Consider the following 19,528-nt stretch of genomic DNA (forward strand, 5'->3'; position numbering starts at 1 on the left):
TGCGTCCTTTTCTTCTTTTCGTCATGTCGCCAAGGCCATGGACATACACCGAGGGGTAGGTTGCCCTTCACGCGGTTTATGTTATTCCCCGTATTCTGAATGTGCCATGACTCCAGTAGTAGTCTCTTTCGCCAGTTCGTTTCTGTTTGAAGGATTTCAGTTTCCTTGAAAGCAATTTTGTGGTCGGCGTCTTCAGAGTGTTCAGCGAAGGCGCTGCGAATACGGTTGAATGTCCTGACGTCGTTCTCATGTTGTCTGATCCTTTCTTTTAGATTTTTGGTTTCCCCGATGTACGACGCCGGACAGTCGGCACAACTGATTTTGTAGATGACGCCTTGAGCTTTTTCTTTAGGTGGACAATCTTTTGGTTTAGGGAGGAGGATATTGAAAGTGTTCATTGGTTTGTGCGCCACTTTGAGGCCTTCTTTTTTTAATATTCGGCTGAGCGCTTCGCTGGTACCTCTGATGTACGGGATGGACACTCGCTTCTGGGGTTGGGGAGAAGTCGACGGCTGAAGGTCCCGCATTTTGCTTCTTCTTTTTTGTTGTCTGGTTGTTTTTCGAATGAAGTCATCTGTGTAGCCATTCCTCTTAAGTTCGTTGAGAACCGTTCTCTTTTCTTTCTTTAGATCCGATTCCGATGAGGAATGAGTTTCGGCTCGTTTGAATAAAGAATTTACAACAGACGCCTTGTGGTTTGCCGGATGGTCGGATTGGAAATGAAGATAGTGGTCTGTGTGGGTTGGTTTTCTATAGACTGAAAATTTTAGAATGCCGTCTTTTCGTGTAACTTGTACATCTAAGAATGGGAGTGATCCGTTCTGTTCACGCTCATATGTGAACTGTATATCCGGCTCTATGGAGTTTAAGTGTTTTTGCAAGTTTTCGACTTGGCTCGTCTTCACGATGCAAAAGCAATCATCCACGTACCTGAGGAAGACTTTTGGTTTCGGGGAAAAAGTATTTAAAGCTCTCGCGAGCACTCCCCCCAGCACCAGCACCGGTCATCCCAGCACCATGGAAGCGCTCAACAACACACCCCCCCCCTTTCCTTTTGTTCCCCCCCACCTTTCCGTCTGTGAAGTGTCTCCCCACCTCCCGTGTTCCCCCCCCCTCCTTTCTTCAAAAAAGACGCTTTAAAAGCGGCACACCGCCACCCCCCGAAGAACAATCCCCTGAAGAAGGAGCCGAATGGGCTCCGAAGCGTCGAGCTAATAAAATTCAGTTATTTGGTTGGAGTCAGTCTCAAGTTCTAATCAATTTCCCAACCAGACAGGCAATTCTGTCGAAATGTTTAGCTTCAAAAAAAGAAAAGAAGAATGTTATATGAATTGTACGGATGCTCATGGAGTGTTCGTGCCGCCGTCGGCGTTGTCATGCTGTCCTACTATCGATGACGCATGCCTTGCTCGCACGCATCTCCAGAGATGCATTTGGCTGGAAAAGTGACGATGCGAAGTGCACACACCATCAACGCTCTACCCAATGTACTCGGTCGTGGAGAGGACAGCATTCTGCTTTTCGTTGCGTTGCTGATGTTTCTGCTCTGTGTGTTCCACTTGGTGCTGTTACTGATGCCGGTGGTCTCTTGTCTGACTATAGTGTACTGGGCGTCAGACCAGCACCTCCAGACTTGTCTTGTATACCACGGAGCTGCGATGCCTGCAACGCCACTGACGACGCTCCTCATAACACCAGCATTGTAAAATGCCTGGTAACTTGCCAGGACGCTGTTCCTTCTGCGTCGTGCCAACACGTTGCACCTACGTATGGCTAGAACATCGTCCGAGGAGTTCCTAGCACAACAAAACGACAAGTATTGCTTATATCGCTGACAATGCTTTGCCCCTCAAGTGAAACTGCCAACTTTAATGAGATTAGCATACTTAGCCTACACTTCCCCCTTTGATGTGCTGCTGATGGCTACTGTCTACGCTCTGTAATTCCCCTCTCGATGGTGAAAAAAAAAGGGGGGGGGGGATGGGAAGTTTCGCTCGATCGAGGGCAAGTCATTGACAGCGATAGCAAGGTTTACCATTGCGCTTTAGCTTCTTGGGCAGTGTTCTAATTATACGTGCAATGCACAGGTGCGACTCTATGTGGATAGTGTCACACATGCACCACTGTGCTGCCCGTAGAGAGCGCTGCCAGTGAAATGACAAAATTTTGGGATTGAAACCACTAATATTGTTTTAACCTTTTTTAGCAGATTGGAAAGACTTAGATAAAAAGCTACGTGCTGTAAATGAAATATCACATTACTTTTGTTTCCACACTGCAATTATAGAATGTTCTGAGGAATAACTCAGTCAAGAAGTCAATATCTTGTTTGAGCAACTTTGGTGGTTAAACAAGGCAGCAGTATGTATGGAATCACGGGGACGTGAAGATTCACCCCTAGTGTCCGTATAATTGGTGTTGCTATAAAAAAGAAAGAAATTACATGTGCGAATGATAAAAGTAAGAATGCACATTCTTCTATAACTGACAAAGAAATTTAGTGTTACACTTCAAAAAGACTCCTATGCAATGACACTGTGGTTCATTCGAAGTCATATATGATAGGCTGAACCCCAATACTACAGTGCCAATGGGCAAATCTGGCTGGATGGGAGGCTGTGTTTGGTGAAGCTTTCTTTGTGGCGACCAAAGGTGAAGATGCCGTGGTCTGTGTTGGCGCTGTGGCGTGTGGGTGTATTAAAGCAGCATTCTTAGCTTGCCTCTTTCTCTACAGATTGTAAATGAAGGTGTCTTGAGCAGTGCTGTGTATTACTGCATAGATTGAAGGTCAATAGCATTAATGTCGTAGTTACTGTGAGATGCGTTCTGCCAGAATTTTTAAAGCTAGTAGCTTTTTTTTTTTTTCAACAGTTATTGTAGTTGGCTGTTGGTGTTTGGAAAGGTTCATTGCCGAACGGCTACTGTCACAGCTCCTTATGACGCACACGCCGTCCTCCTGCACTACTGCTAGAGATGTGCTGGTTAACGGCTGTGTTCTCAATGGAATTATGCAACGAAATAACAAATGCAACCTAAATGTTCTCACTGCAACAAACATACGTCGCCAATCGCACCTTTACTTTAGTAATGCAAATAACTTTCTTGAAGCGTTTGGCTATTTGCTTACATTGGAAATACTTTTTGATGGTTTTCACACTTTCTTTTATAAGAGCTGTTGCCTCTGAATTGGTGCATCTACTACACCATTGGCATTTCTGTAGCACTCTGGCATTTTAGTAATAAGCTCCCTTTCATACTTCGCAGGAAGCGTTGCGGCAGAGACACAAGCAGTGCCGTCGTTACACCATGGCCATCATAGATGGCTTCCCCCGCACATTTCGCAGTACAGTCGTTTTCGAATGGCGACATTTTCTATGGAGTGACTACTTCATACATTACAACTGCAACTTGTGGACGTAGAGCTGTGCCAAATCGCATATTATTTGTGTGCACCTTTGTGCTTCTGTGTGGCTTCCGTCGCGAGCATAATCGGTGCGTTGTTGCCTCTGCTCCCGCAAACGTATCACTCCGCTTGTTCGATGGCAAATAGGTTCACGTCTGCCGCGGCTTCCACGTAATACGCCATGATTTGCAACATAAGTGTACGAGATCTAATGATTATGTGACACATACATGTCCACATTTTCATGTATGGCACACTGTGTTTTTGGTCGCGAATGTGGTTGGTAAGAGAAGCCTCTTTATCCTCCGCACTGTTGCCTTCAGCTTCAGCATTTACTGAGGTCACTGCCATGTTGCAATCTGGCCATGTGCCTCATTTTGCAATCGAGCTAACATGCAAGGTGTTGATTGTTGTCTGCCCTCTCGTGCTCTACTAACATCCTTGATGGTATTTATCGCTGTGTCCGGAATTTTCGCGATGTTCTACTGACGTTTTGTTCATAGTGTGTTGCCCTGCGGTGTGATCGTGTTCCAGTGAATTACTTTTCACGGTGCAGCCACACGCAACATGTTTCCATGTACGTTGCATCTGTGTGCACTATTATTTATGGCGACAGATGTATATGCAGTGTTAAGCATTGGTCGCCTGCTTTGATCGTGCGTAGGCCGTCGGTGCGTGCTATATCTCCTAAATATTGGTACCTTCCATTCCACAAGGGGGCTCTACCATCGGGATGTGTTCAGTGCCACCGCCAGCTGCCTTTACATTGTTGACACGCAAATGCATGCACCCTCGGCGTGTGCGCCCGCATGCACGTTTTGTTTGTTGCTAGCAGTGACATAGACAATTTTTTTGGAGTGTGAGTGCGCATTTTACTGGGGAGGGTGAAAGGGGACGGGTACTGGGCAGGCTGTATTCTAACACAGAAATTTCGGGGGAGAGAGAAAAAGAGGGGGGGGGGGGGGGGGCACGTGCCTGTGTTTCTTGCATCGTTCTTGGTCATCAGAGAAACGTCCGTGCTGCAGCTGCATCGCACTGTAGCCAGTTGTCTTATGATATGCATTTAATTGCAATGTCATATGTTCTCTTGTACATACCAGATGGTGCGTCTAATTTAGCATTCTATACTATACTAGATGGCGCTATTAATGTGAAGCATTTTTGCCTCAAACCAGACATTTTGCCGTAGGCAGGTCCTGGCTGTGGCCTCGTTCCATACCTCTTAATTAATAATAATAATAATAATAATGATAATAATAATAAGTCTATGTCCAATGGTAGAATAAGAATGAGAGGTTCCCAGCAGGTTAACCTGATGCTTTACCCATGAGACCACATACACGTGCATACTTCGTTCACATGCCATCTAGCGCTTTGAGACAATTGGTACAGATGCCAGTTTCCATTGGGCCACAGACGCAGAGATGGTACACCACGTCTGTATTAATGCCGTCCTTGACATGTGTCATACACTGCATAGCAACAAGTTGCTTATAAAAACACATATGTGGCAACAATTTCTCTCATCATTGGCAGATAGTGCTTTGAGACACTGTGATATAGTGCTACCATCAGGATTGGCCTGCTTTCCCCAATCCCTTCCCTGTTGCAGCTAGCATTTTGAGACTCTGAGTGACATTGTACTGCCTTCAGGATTGGCCCCAGGTAACATTTTTTCATTTGAGTACAGTAAACCAGTCGTAACGCCATTGCTACCTTGCTGCTGTCATCATGCACACGATTGCTTGCTTTACACAAACATGCTCTCCTATCTGGAAACACATTGCAGAGTCCCAAACAATGCTGTATAGCTCCCTGTAATATGCTTTGTCTAGCACCGATTCTTGCAGCACATGGGATCTGTATTCCTTTTTCTCACTGTGATTTTTTTCCTGGTGCAGGAAGAGCCTCCATAACACGGTTGAGGAGCTGGCAAGCACAAGCTGCTCTAGCAACACCATGACACTTGCCATGCAGAACGGCGAGGAGAAGGAGGTGGCTGGTGGCCACCGTGCTGAGGACATCAATGGTGATGCATCCCCTGAGGCTAAGCGCATGCGCTTGGATGACAATGAACAGTACTTTGTGTGTGACTGCGACATCCTGGCCACCATTGATCGTGTTGTGAGCACACTTCATGTTGAGCAGATGTTCAAGGACGATGTCTGGAAGGAGGAGGTCCAAAAATTCTCCAATCGCCTGTGCAACATCGACAAACTAGAGCGTGAGTATGCCTTTCTGTCTTCTTGTCCGCTTTCCATCTCTTTGGAAACAATATTCTAATGAGTAGGAATGCAAAAGAGTCCCTCAAGAGTGGCCCAATACATGGATGTGTGAGGCTCATATGTAAAACTGGCTGTGGGTCTGGTGGTATTTGTAGCTAACAGTGCACTACAAAGTAGGGAACTTTTATCTCATGTTTCTCAACATCCATGTTTTTTTTATTTACATAGCACTTGGTGGCGGTGTAGCAAACCCTATTCTGTGCTCGTAAAAACTGTGCACACTTGAGGGCGTAATTTTACCAGACAACGATATTCATCATCAATCCTCTGTTTGCTTACATGTCCTTTAACGCTGTACATGTGGTAATATGCTATCATGAATGTCCTGCACCATTGTCTCTCCCGTCGGCACTGATCATATGGTTGATTTGAAAAAAAATCTGGCTATGTATCATCACATGTTTCGCTTCACTTGATCAACAGCCAGATATTTATTTCATATCAAGCTTGATCACTGACATGATTCAGTATATTACCATGTACAATTCCTATTTTCAGAACTTGGTATCATTGCTATGAAAAAGAAGAATAAGAAAAAGGAAGAAAAGGAAAAAAAAAACTACCAATCCTCCCAAATTTTTCGTACATGAATTTGGGCTAATTTTATGATTTTGTGGATGTTGCATCAAGTTTTGCAAAAAATAAATTTCATTTGCAAAAAGGTTCAATGCGTCGGTCCCCAAACTACTATCAGAAGTCTTCTGGTGGTGAAAGAATGCAAGGTTTGCCTCGAGCGAGCTTGAGCAGACAAGTACCTGATGCAGTTGCTGAAAAAGTCGCTGAACTAAAAGCAATGTGTTGCTTGTTGCTGTTTGATATACCAAATTTGTTGCTGCTTTTGTGATGTATATTAAGTTAAATAATTTTTAATGAAGTTTGTATTCCAGAAAAGGTGTGTTGAGGGCACTTAAAAAATAAGATTAAAAAAAGTGCGCTATCCTTTCCTTCTTTTAGTCAGCGTGGCCTTATGAATTTGGTGTCAGCAGAATTTTATGGATTTTGAAGTTTGCTGATTGGCAGATATGGCATTTGCATATATCTCAGTTTTGGGTAAGCTGAACAAAGCTGTACTTTTTTTTGTTACGAAATACATATCTAAATGTCAGGCCACACTATTTCTATGGCCAACTGGCAAGTATGATAATCAACTAATTTACCACTGTTAACATTTACTACATCCTGTATTTCTTTACTGCTGTAGTCTGTCTTATGTTCTTTCTTGAATCCATATTCTCTTAATGCCAGTAATGCGCACATGTGCAAATAACTTTTTTTATTCCCGTCTAGGTGAATTCATTCATGTTGACATTGCATTCGACAAGATGGAGCGCGACCTCCAGAAGTTGAAGGAAAAAAAGAGGTATAATGCTTAAGTGCAATCATGCTAGTCTGTCACTGCAATATTGGGTGCATTAATGCCTTAAGTACTTTATTTTTTTCACCAACAGTGACCTTATTATGCTTCTTTTTTGTCATGGCTTATTTTCAAACTTTACTCCATCAAAAAGCCTTCTAAAGCTTCTTCAACCGATTTGCTTCGTTTTTTAATATTGATACTTTTTGTGCGCAAACAAACAGGGACGAAGAATAGTGGCAACACAAGGACGAGCGCTTTCTAACAACTGGTTTATTTTTGAAGAACTACTTACTTAAATACCCACAGAAATGCGCGATCTAGTCAACAGAGCACCCTACAGCGCATATGATACCCGCTGATCTGCGCCATCAAGTCAAAAGAGCAACATCAATATTACATATAGCACTTGTGATAAAAAAGACGTGGACAAAAGCCACCTGGTCATACTAAAAACAGCAAAGTGCATAAAAACAACCACTTACAATAAAATGCGTTAAAGATGTGATGATAGAAGCGAATTTTCTTTATCTAACAATGAAACAGAAGGATGGCTGATGCATTTATTGTAAGTGGTTGTTTTTATGCACTTTGCTGTTTTTAGTATGACCAGGTGGCTTTTGTCCACGTCTTTTTTATCACAAGTGCTATATGTAATATTGATGTTGCTCTTTTGACTTGATGGCGCAGATCAGCGGGTATCATATGCGCTGTAGGGTGCTCTGTTGACTAGATCGCGCATTTCTGTGGGTATTTAAGTAAGTAGTTCTTCAAAAATAAACCAGTTGTTAGAAAGCGCTCGTCCTTGTGTTGCCCCTATTCTTCGTCCCTGTTTGTTTGTGCACAAAAAGTATCAATATGAATATGTTCCAACTAGGCCGACTCGCAGTTATGTTTTTTAAGTATGAAAATACTGCACCGCTGTCCAGCCAAGTCAATGTCGTGTTCGCTTTCCAAAACATAAGTTTCAGTAGAAGAAGCAATGAGAAGACTATCATCCTGTTTCGAAGGTCAAAACTCTAGTGCATTGCTTTCACAGCTGGTTGTCTGCAACACTGGAGCTAGCATGTGGAACACTTGCTCCACACTGATGAGATATTAAACTTCCAATTTCTGTGCTTCAACATTAACAATATTGAAACATTTCCTGAGTTCATTGTGTGGCCCTCTCCTGCTGAAGCTGTGAGTATCCATAGGGCTAGTGTATGAGCCACAGTTATGCCAAACAGCAGTAGAAGCAGTTTAAGAATGAATGTGTTTTCCTTACCCATTCTATCACTAACATTTAAATAAGCTAAGGCTTACTTTGCAAGTCTGGCAAGGAAAAGGCCTTAGGCTGTCATGTTAATCAATATCTTCGACACTTATTACGGCTCCTGTCAAGAGCTCCTGGTTGCACTCATTCATGTGTCTGGTACTGGGCAGTAAGGTTGCAGGTTTGGAAGTCACATTAAGTTGCAAAAGTTAGTGCCAGACTGAATGGTCAACAAGTATAGTACATAAAAAGAGTGCTTTGGTGCTTTTGTCTCAATTTATTTATAGCAAGCCAGCACACCTTCAAATATTCTAAATTGGGATTAGAGATGTGCCTGAAGGATTCACAATAAGCAAATCAGTGTTGTAGCTATTGATACAATGGCACTTTAGGTATAACGTGTTTAAGACACTAGTAGTGAACAACAGTTTCTACACTTGCATCATGCTGATACAGTCTACGCTTGTTGCAACGGACCTGCATACAACAGACTTCCGGATATAACGGACTCTATTTCAATCTTAGTTTAGTCTGCCTATCTTATATATCCAACGAAGTTCACTTTTAACGGACCGCGCTACAACAGACTATCGGCTACAGTGGACAAAATTAGCGGCAATTTTTGTCAAAATCGGGTGTATAAAACGGACTTTTGCCGTGTCAACACGGACTGGCAACTGACTTGTGAGGGTCAACCGGCGATTGCTGCTCAATATCTTGCGCGCAAGGGAGGAAGGAAAGCGGGACCGAAGCGGGCCGTCTTTCATGCGCAAGGTACGGGGGGGGGGGGGGGGAGGGGGGAGAGGGAAGGGAAACGGGGGGTTCTACTCCGGTGGCTGCTGTTAATGGCGCAGCCGCACAGGCGCTCAATCTTGAAAGTGATCTGCGATGTGGGCAAGTGGGCGCCCACGTGGGCGCCATACTTGAAAGTGGTCTGCAATGTGAACAAAGTGCATGCGGGCCTCAGCTTTAAAAGCGACCTGCAATGTCGACAAAGTGTGCTCAGTGCTGGTAGCTTCGTATGTGCTGTGCTTTCGACGTTTCGTTTGCATTGAAGCGAGAGACAGTACGAAGGTCAATTCATTCGCTGCTGCTGCCATGCTTGCTTAATTTGCTATCGCAATTGATGCTTCGCCTTTCGGGTGGAACTGCAACTTTTTTCATTTGTTTTTTACTTTGGCTGTTCATCACTCACTTTTTGCAATGAAGTTAGACGTAGCGACGAAAATTTCGGAAGTGAGGCGTCTCAGATATTACAGACTTTGGATAAAACGAACGTTTTTTGTCAGATTAGCGAGGTGTCTCGGATATTATGGACTTCGGATAAAACGAATGTTTTTTGTCCGATTATCAGGGTCCGTTGTAGCTAGGGTCGACTATTTCCATTGAGCAGTCTGTGGCATTAGGCAAGGCTATGCTACTGAGAAGGGCAAGCTGGGAATAGTGAGTGGAGGCGGGCAACCCCACCAGTTCCATTGCAGAAAGGCACTGCACTTTGGCACTTTCACTGTTGAGTTTTTTCGATGCTGATGCATCCCCAATGTCGGACAACCTCCTTGGATATTATAAAACAAACACAAGTTTATTTTCAGTAATGCAGGAACCAAAATATGACTCAGATAATGGCAAATGGTACTCTTAGTATGATCCTCGCATTCCTGTTATTGCTTTCTGTTTCCTACCTAGTTTCGTTCTGTCTCACGCGCTTCCACGATAGCGGCATCATTTCAATGTTAGGAAGAAAGAGAAGAAAAGAAAGAACAGAAACATTTATAAATCGCATGACGGATGGCAGAAACACGCAAGCATGGTGGCTATGTGCTATGGCATGAACATTTGAATGAAGAATTGCCACGGTAGTGGTGCACAAAGTCTGGGAACCACCCCTCTTATTTGTGGATGCAAGAACGCAGGCTGAGCAAACAGAGAGGAGAAATATGCTTCTGGAAATAGTACACAACAAATGGCAGCACTACCTTGAAGTGCACCAACATTGTGTCACTACGCACATATGACTGTAGAGAGTAGAGAGCGTACGGGTACGTAAGCGACATGGCTGGAGAGAAATGTGAAAACCTACTCTTATGTTAGCGACACTGAATGGGTCAAAGAAACAAGAAAAGCTGCAAGTTTAATTGAATGTAGTACTGAACAAAAGCTGTTTCTACTTCTCACTCTGAGTGAAAGTGCAAATTTCTAGTGCACAAATAATTTGGTGTAAACATCTTGAAAGCAGTTTTGATGGCTGAAGGGAGGTTTTAAAACCAATTGGCTCTGGCTCACTTGCTGTAGCGGTATTTTGCTGTGCATCGCGATGGATGGTGACTTGCATACTGAAGTATGCAGCCTTAAAGAAATCCTTTAAGTGCATAATGACTAACATTTTTGTGTCACATACAAATGTAACAACATTCTTGCTGCAGAGCTTTTTTTGAGTTTGAAGTTTGTTTACCTTAAACAGCCAGAATGAAAATGCACAGCTTACCTGAATAACAGTGTTGAGGGAGATTCAAGCTACAAGCATTAGTTTTTGCATATACTTGTTCATCATCATGGCTCTTAGTGGTAAACGGCATCAGAGAACGCAGTGGACAAAAAGAAAATGGGGGTGATCGAATTTGTTGCTGGCACCAAGTCCAAAATGATTATCTGAGGTTCAGATCACATTTAGGGACAGCATTGTTGCAATAAGCTGTAAGCCATCAAAGAGTTGTGTGTGATCCTCACTACAAGTACCAGAGCTTGAGATATATATTTTAAATGAGGTATTGGTGTTCTCATGTCCTTTTTCTCTTTCTTCTTATTTTGTAGTCTTGAAGAAAAAGCATTGTTGTCCCCTCCTGAACTTCACTTTTTTGACGTGTTCGTCAATGGTAAGCACTCTAGCCTCAGGCAACATATGTTTAGGTTCAGCTAGCACGGTACTACTTTATTTAACCAAGACTGTAAATGGCAATTAAATTAGAGCTCACATTCTGTATGTGTGTGCTCTGAGGCATGGTGATAAGTGAACATCGCAATGATAGATATACCGTTTGTGTGCTGTTAAGTTGGAAGGCCAGAACTTCCATCTCCTACAGTTATGCAAATGGTGACTGTTATAATGTTCTACCATCATTTTGTTGGTTATTGACATAGCATGTGTAATATTGCAGCATGTGAAGTGTTTTGACATTGCTGCAGCCATATAATGTTGTGTGCTACGAATTGTACTGCAGAAGAGCATAAAATTAGCGTAGTTGGCTGGTGCCTAACCTGGTGAACAATGCAGATGATGCGATGAAAGATAGACGTACTCTGTACATGTTCTGTTTGTGTTCCCTGTGCATCTGATTCTGCTGTTAGTGACATTGACTGCTAACCAGTTAACTCTGTTGTTTCATCATTCTGCGCTGGTGGGTTCCTCGTTGCGATTTTCAATTTGTGGCTGCATATTGAGTATGCTGAAGGAAGGAACCACAGTCGAAACTTCAGTGCATGTGTCAGACTAACTTCGTTTAAATTCAAACTGCCAGATGTAGCCTCTCCTGTGCTGTCTCAAAATATTTTCTTTTGTTTCTCAAGAGTCAGTTTTGCATTTGCTGTAACATTGTTTAGATGAGTTTTTCTTTACTCCTTAGCTGACCGTGGCTTCAAGAAGCCGGATGCCATGTCTCCCAGGAGACCAGCTCCATCTTTGACAACTCATTCGGTGAGCATGGTGTTCAGAGCGTTTGACAGTGGAGTGAAATTCTTTTTGGCCATTGTGTAGTCGGGCATAGTCAAGGTATGGCAGGCACATCCAGCTTAATGAGTGTCTTAATGGGTTGTGTCCTTAACTTGTGCTGAGGTATATTGTGAGACTTTCCCATCTAGCATAATCTCACGTATGCTCATTCTCTATTTCAATTTAGCCAAGGAATTCTGGTACTACATCTAAGACACCCATTGGTTTGGATGAGATAATTCCTGTTGGTCCTGTTGGCAAGTACACACCAGCACCCCACAACCTTCCTCCAGAGGGTCCAATTGTTCGCAAGTATGTCCTTGATCTTTAATTTGTGAATAGATGCTTTTTCTGTGACATGACCTGCATGTGCTGTACCATAGCCTTCTGTATCATTTAGTATGCATGCTCAGTTGCTTTAAAGTGTATGGAGTCCATGAGGCAGTGCCAGCTTCACAGGCATTTTAAGCCTGTTGTCATCAGAGTGTGTAAACGTTGCCTGTACACTGCTGTTACTCTTCACTTACACATGCAGCACTATGAGCAGCAGTGACATGTTGAAATTAAAGTGGCGTCATGCTATGTGGCTCTGCAAACTGTGGTCAACATCTGGGAAAGTGGTGCCGTCTAAGCGACTTGACAGTTATGTTGGGACAGGCATGGATTATAAAAATACAGGAAACGAGGATTGAGCCTATGCAAAGCATGTTGAAGGTGGCCAGGCACTTTCATTTGACTGGTCATAAGAGGATGTACCATTTCATTGTTGAAAAGCACCTCATTAGTCATGATTGTCCAACATTCTGTTGTCATTACCTCAGCTTCTTATAACAGCATGATATTCAGTTCACATAGTGATGACTTTTCAGAGTTTTTTAAACTGTCGCTTTGTTGGTTGCTGCTGTAGGAAATTACTATTTGACCACGCGGATGTCGCTAGGCCTACATGACCTGCAAATGGATGTGTGTGCTTTCTTGTGCTGCGAGTTTGTGCGAGTTTGTGCTTCCCTTGGAGAGAGTAAAACTGTATAGAGTGGTGTGTGAAAAACTGAACCTGACTACTTGCTTATGGGTTGCTTATGGGTCTGGTCATTTGGTTACTTCCAGGGAACTGGATATCTCATCTAAAGTCCTGGCCACCCGCAATTTTCCACTGGGTGTCTTTTACAAGGCACGCATCATCCAGATTCAGGACACCAAAGATGCTGGCTCTGAACCGACATATCGGGTCAAGTTTGAAACGCGCAAGGCAAATGCGAGTGCTCGTGCCCTCAAGTGGTACCACAGGCGAGAAATGGCATACGCCGAGCGAGCCGCTGTCATTCTGCCTGTGGGCACGCGAGTGGTGGCCACTTACTCAGATGAGTCAGTACCCCCTCGTCAGTCGTTGTATGCGGGACTCATTGCAGAGCCACCGAAACCCTTGAACCGGTACCGGTACCTTGTGTTCTTCGACGATGGCTACGCACAGTACGTGGATATCGACAAGGTGTTTGTTATGTGTGGTTGCTCTCGGGATGTGTGGGAGGACATGTACCGCGATGTGCGTGACTTTGTGCGTAGCTACCTCGAGAAGTACCCAGAGCGACCGATGCTGCGGCTGCGGAAGGGCCAGACGGTCAAGACTGAGTGGAATGGCCGCTGGTGGATGGCACGGGTGCTCACGGTGGACTCCAGTTTGGTTAAGATGTCGTTCGAAGCGGACAACCGCACTGAGTGGATCTACCGTGGCTCGACAAGGTTTGCGCCGCTTTACACGGCGCTCAACCAGTCAATGCAGAACACGGCTGCCTCAGGGGGCCGTGTGCGCCGCCACAACCTGGTGCCAGTCACAAACAAGCAGCACCGGCCGTTTGTTCAGTACACGCGCACACTGGAGGATGAGCCAGCTAAGCCCGTCGACGGTGATGACGGCGAAGAGGATGCGGCTAAGAAGGTGTCAACGCGCAATGTTGCTCGCAAGTCGACCACCCATGACCGCAAGATCGGTGAGGAGGATGATAGCGCGAGGAATGCGTGTGGTGTTCTCCTTTCTCAGGCTGGCGTGCGAGAGTTGCATCTACCAGACGCCAAGGAGGGTGCTGTGTACAAGCACAATTCATACAAAGCACACCAGTGTGCACCGGGATGCCTGAAGAAAGATGATCCGGACGCCTACTTGGGAAAGAATCCCCTCTCCATTCCATGTTTGTTTGGCTGGAAAAGGTGTGTGTCCCTAATCTCTGAGAACTCTTTAGTTGCTGCATGGGCATGAATATATTGTGAGCTCCTTTTTTCTTCTTTCATAATTTCCAACATAAAACACTAGCCTTATATTATTGTCGGGGATTGCGCTCAGGCACAGTGAACATACGACTACACAGGCATAGTAGGGTTGCCACCTCTTCCGAGAAAAAAGAAAAAGGAATGTCACCAAAGTATGACTGTGTGGGGGGGGGGGGGGGGGTGGAGGTGCCAACATATCAGTTGTCTGGTATGTATGAATGCCAGAGAGGGTCTGCAATGCAGCTTATAATGTGCCAATTTATAAAGAACTGCAAAACTGGCAAATGATGTGGTGTGGGTTAAGCAGGCAGCCAGCACTGTGACAAAAAAAGAAAAGAAAGACTGCAGCAACATGGAAACCCCATTGCATGCATGCACATGTGCAGGCACACATGCACACACACACTTCTTTTATGCGCTGGACCTTGGGCCGCGAAGCTTATAACATCGGAGGTAGCCAACTAAGTTGACTTCCCCACGCACCCTGAGTGCAACGTGGTGTAGCATGGTGCTTTAGCAGCAATAGTTACTGGCAATCAAGAGGAGACTATGTATCGTTTTAATACACAGTGTGTAGGCAGTCATCTGCAAAACAACTCGCTATGGTGGCCTAGTGGCTTTGGTGTTGCACTCCTAAGTCTGAGGGTGTGGGATCAAATCCTAGCCACGGTGACCACATTTCAATGGGGGAAAAAATGTGAAAATCCCCGTGTACCAAGCATTGGGTGTACATTAAAGAATTCCAGGCGGTCAAAATTATTCCAGAATCTCCCCTTTGGCATGCCTCAGTCAGTATTGCAGTTTTAGCACGTATAACCCTCAAGGGCTGAAAGCTCAGTTGGGTGGCATGCTGCGATCAATAGCAATATACATTTTCAAAACCTTATAATAAATTACACACTTTATGCTTGGATGCGTCAATTAATGATCAGAAGAAGCGACCCTAACGGCTCGGTACATTTGTACAAAAGCGTCCAAATCATTTCAGGGTCCCTTTAAGCATAAGAGACCAATAGGCTTGCAGCTCCCATTGTGAATGCTCTTTTCACGATCTGTATTACATGTTGCAATAAGTTCCTTTATATTGGTGCCACATTAAGTTTAGAATTCTTTAACCCTCATTTCCACTTATGACATTTGTTATGACGATGAACTTGCTCGGAATGTTTGTGTTGATTGGCACCATGGCATTAGGGTTGGCCTGCTTTTCTATTTGACGTCCTTGAAGTCAGAGGTACCATTTTGATGCTGTTGCTCTTTTCATCTCCTGATTTCACTGCATTTGATATACCCACTTGCTAACACACAAGCACATTCATGCTTGCAAAAAGGAAGTTTAAAAAAAAAAAAACTGCTTGAGATGTTTCTATCACTGCCTTATGATGATACTAGTGTTCACAGTTTTAGCAAATTAAGGCCATTTTTTTATTTTTATGTTTTCAGACTCACTTGTGGCACAAACTGACCATATTGTCATGGTTTTCAACCTTACTAGGTGATAACATTATTTAAGAAGCAACAGAAGATGCCTTTTTCCTTTATTGTACGCCCAAAATGAAATTTATTGTAGATACAAATACGCATGATGTACTAGCTACTAAGTTCACAAATTCTGGGAGAGTAATAGACAAGAACCTGGCACCTTGCACCATTGATACCTTGGTACCACATGCCAAAAGCCATAGATATCAAGCTCCCATCTAGCACAAAACGTTCGCAAAGCTCAATGTTTTAATTTTTTTCAAATACAATGGAGAACTGTCTCCCTCATTGCTGGCCGGCTGGCGGAGTGTGCTGACTGTTCTCTGTTTCATACTTAGTTGGTACTGCTGCGAAAGCTATGCTGAATCAGCGCAGTCATAGAAATAAGCACAGGGTCGCGTGGTCAAATCCCGGCCACGGCGGCCACATTTCGTTGGTGGCAAAATGCGAAAACACCCTTGCACTTAGATTTAGGTGCATGTTAAAGAATCCCACGTGGTCCAAATTGTTTCAGAGTCTACGGCATGCCTCATAATCCGATCTTTGTTTTGGCATGTAAAACCCCATAATTAAAATGTTATTTAAGTCAGAAATCTCACTGTGTTTCACAGTGCAGTTGTTTTTGATCTGGGATGCTTTCTGTGGAATAACTGCTTCATATATTACAACTACAATGTGTGGACGTGAGGTTACAACAAATCATCTATTATTTGTTTACCTTTCTGATCCCAGTATGTGACATAGACTATGTCTTGGTTGCGAGCGCAAGTGACACGTTATGGCTGCTGGTGGCAGAAGTATGCCCTGCTCAATTGGTTGTAAATAGGTTAGAATCTGCATCACCTTCCACGTAGTAATTAGTTGACATTTTGTGGCATAAAAGTATGAGACCTAATGTTGCATTAACTTACGTGATGCATACCCATATCTTTTGTATGTGACATATTATTTCCTGGCCTCAAATCTAGCAGTGAAAAAAGTCTCTCTAGCCTTCGTAGCGTTGCCTACTTTGTGTGAAACAGAATATAGCCCGACTTGGGCAGTTCTTGTGAATAAGTGTCCAAATCATGAATGCCTGTTCACCATACTTAAATGATGCTCATCACATTAGAGACATGTGGCACTGGCTACTCAAGTAATGACATTAACCCCTTATGGGCTAATAATTGCTTTTGAAATATGGTATGATTCATTTTGATAGTACGAAATGCTTCAAAAACATGTTTAAAACTCGCGAAGATCTCTGGAAACGTATGTAAAATAACAAGTGCTTATGTTTTATTATGAACAATTGACCTTACTCCTTGTAACTTCACGAAAAGGATTGTTTTCGTCCACTGATGCTAGGTAAACTACTGCATACTACCAGCTGTATGATAGCACTCAAAACACGCCACTCTCCAGAAGACTTTTTCACATCGCCTACACCAGATTCTGGTTTTCTTGCAAATATTCTTCCTCTTGCTGTTCCTTTTTACTGAATAGTAGACAATGCAGTGGTGCATTGGAGTCACTGTACTCTATGTCACAACTCATTTGCTGTGCTGTGGAAGCTGCAGGATTCCTTCGCCAATAAGAACGTCCAATGCCTATTGAGCTGTCTTCATCCACACCATGCCATTTGTTCAGTGGCTGCTGAATTCGTGACACAGGACGTGCATGCGCACATGTCCTAACATGTCACATATAGCCACCATGTCGCTATAACATATGATGTGCCAAGCGGAAACAAAACTCTCTAATCCCACCAGTAATCAGACAGTTACACCCAGAACTATATTACGCCGAGCAAAGAGATTGTCTGTGTGCATGGTATACCTTCGGCAGCGATGCAAACGACTTGTGAGATGGAGTATAGCCGCCGTCTAGTGTGAAAAAGTCTTTTCAATAAAAGTGCTGACGATAGAACAGCTATTGCCATCTAGGTTTCAGAACAAAAGACACCCTTTGATGGCCTCTTTTCATCATGAGTCATTCAGAAAGTGGTGAAATACCCAAGACAAGGTTAGCTCGTCACAAGCCAAAAAGTGGCAGTCGCTTGTGTTGAACTGAAGTCGTCCAGATCCCTGTAGGGGTTAAGAAAAGCTAGGGCTGTAGACGGACACTTATGCCATCAACTTTGCCGTGATGGCACGGCCATTAATATATGCTAATTTTGTCCGCCGCAGGCATATCGTGAAACAGAGCAAGAAAAGCAAGCGGAGAGTTGTCTATATTGCACCCTGTGGGAGGCGATTAAGGGACATCACCGAAGTTGCTCACTACTTGAACCTCTGCAAGTCGCTACTGACTGTTGATCTCTTCTGCTTTGACAGCCTTGTCAATGTTTTCTGTCAGTTTGTGCCTGAGACGGTGAGGACCTTTGTTGAAGACATCACCTATGGCAAGGAGCAGGTATGTTTGCACCACGCTTGTCATCAACTATAACTGATAAAGTATAGTGGAGCAGTTGAATGGCATAGGAAGTATATTCATTTGCAGAATGGATGCATTGGTCAATTTTCAAAAGCAGCGACTACTGGAGCAACCAGACCATGTTGCAGTGCTGTCACACAACATGATTCTTGCACTCAGTTTTGCGCTCGGTTCCTGCTTATAGTGAGGTGCATCCACTCCGTGCATCAATACAAATTGTAACAGCATCCGTAAGCAATGTGCTGTAAATTAGTGTTGCTGTACAGTTGAAGTGTTGCTCCAGTGGCAGTCTAAATGCCGTCGCTGCAGTTGCTTGTTGATGCCATTTGATTGCTTTGCATGCATCTATAAAGTAAAAAGATGCAACCACAGTAAAGTTTTTTTTTTTTCACTCTGGCAGGTGCCTGTGACGAGTGTAAATAGCATTGATGACGTGTACCCTCCATTCGTTGAATATTCGTCTAAACGTTATCCTGGGAAAGGTGTGGAGCTCAACTTGGACCCCGATTTCCTTTGTGGCTGTGACTGTGAAGATGACTGCCAGGTGAGGGCTATTTTCTGGTAGACATTTTCTGGTAAACATTACTCAATAATACTTACTTACCCAACGGCACTTACCCAACAGCACTTGAATCCAAGATGCGAATGGGCCCTTGAAAGCCATTGAAATTGAAAATTGAATTTTCAAGCCCATGGAAGTCCTGGAGTTCCCCCCACCTTTTGAAAACTCTTGAGCTATTTGGATAATGCAGAAAAAGCCTGATTATGCGACCTGGTTTTCAGGGTGGGTGAGCATGGTGCTGGCAAATGCCACCGCGAAACGATGCTTCTAAAATTTAAAACTGGTGCACGAGTACAGCCATTTTGCTTTAAATGAGTTGTGCAAAATTGGAGATTCCCACAGTGGATGAGAGAGAAGGAAGTGCTGGTTCACTTCTTAGTTTGATACTGCTTTCTTTGTTGTCTTGTGCCATCGTTCATTTCGCTTCCTTTTGTGCCGCCTGTCACTTTGCTTTTCTGGTCACGGTGTGGGTCTAGGGTAACATTCTTTTCATGTCTATTGTCATTGACAAGGGGCAATGATTGACATGAGGGCCAAGACATATTACGCTGTATTGTGATACACTTTATTGTGAATGCAATGCATATATATTAGCAAAGAAGTGAAAAGTGCAATAAAGATGCATCATGTTCTATGCAACGGTATCTTTGAAGATTAATTGAAAGGGCCTTGAAAAGTCCTGGAATTTTTGTCTTGGAAACCTGTACGAATCCTGGGAAGCTGTGCTTTTGCTGGTCAATGCAAAGTTCACAGCTATTCTGTTGACTTTCCTGCAGGGCTCCTTCCATTGCCCCCTGAATG

At 43.7% G+C, this 19,528-nt stretch overlaps 1 protein-coding gene across 12 annotated transcripts in view; it reads left to right on the top strand.

The window, feature by feature from the left end:
- The window catches only part of egg (SET domain bifurcated histone lysine methyltransferase eggless), a 153,236-nt gene that overhangs the window by 109,199 nt on the left and 24,509 nt on the right, over positions 1 to 19,528 (top strand). For all 12 annotated transcript variants that reach the window (XM_070535681.1, XM_070535679.1, XM_070535678.1 and 9 more), the window contains 8 exons: positions 5,305 to 5,627; positions 6,976 to 7,048; positions 11,109 to 11,170; positions 11,918 to 11,988; positions 12,191 to 12,315; positions 13,111 to 14,208; positions 17,919 to 18,144; positions 18,566 to 18,709. In XM_070535681.1, the coding sequence (XP_070391782.1) occupies positions 5,305 to 5,627; positions 6,976 to 7,048; positions 11,109 to 11,170; positions 11,918 to 11,988; positions 12,191 to 12,315; positions 13,111 to 14,208; positions 17,919 to 18,144; positions 18,566 to 18,709 (2,122 nt within the window). The remainder of the gene's footprint in view (positions 1 to 5,304; positions 5,628 to 6,975; positions 7,049 to 11,108; positions 11,171 to 11,917; positions 11,989 to 12,190; positions 12,316 to 13,110; positions 14,209 to 17,918; positions 18,145 to 18,565; positions 18,710 to 19,528) is intronic.

The sequence above is a fragment of the Dermacentor albipictus genome, chromosome 3 (genome assembly GCF_038994185.2).
Source record: "Dermacentor albipictus isolate Rhodes 1998 colony chromosome 3, USDA_Dalb.pri_finalv2, whole genome shotgun sequence".
In the NCBI taxonomy this organism is placed as follows: domain Eukaryota; kingdom Metazoa; phylum Arthropoda; class Arachnida; order Ixodida; family Ixodidae; genus Dermacentor; species Dermacentor albipictus.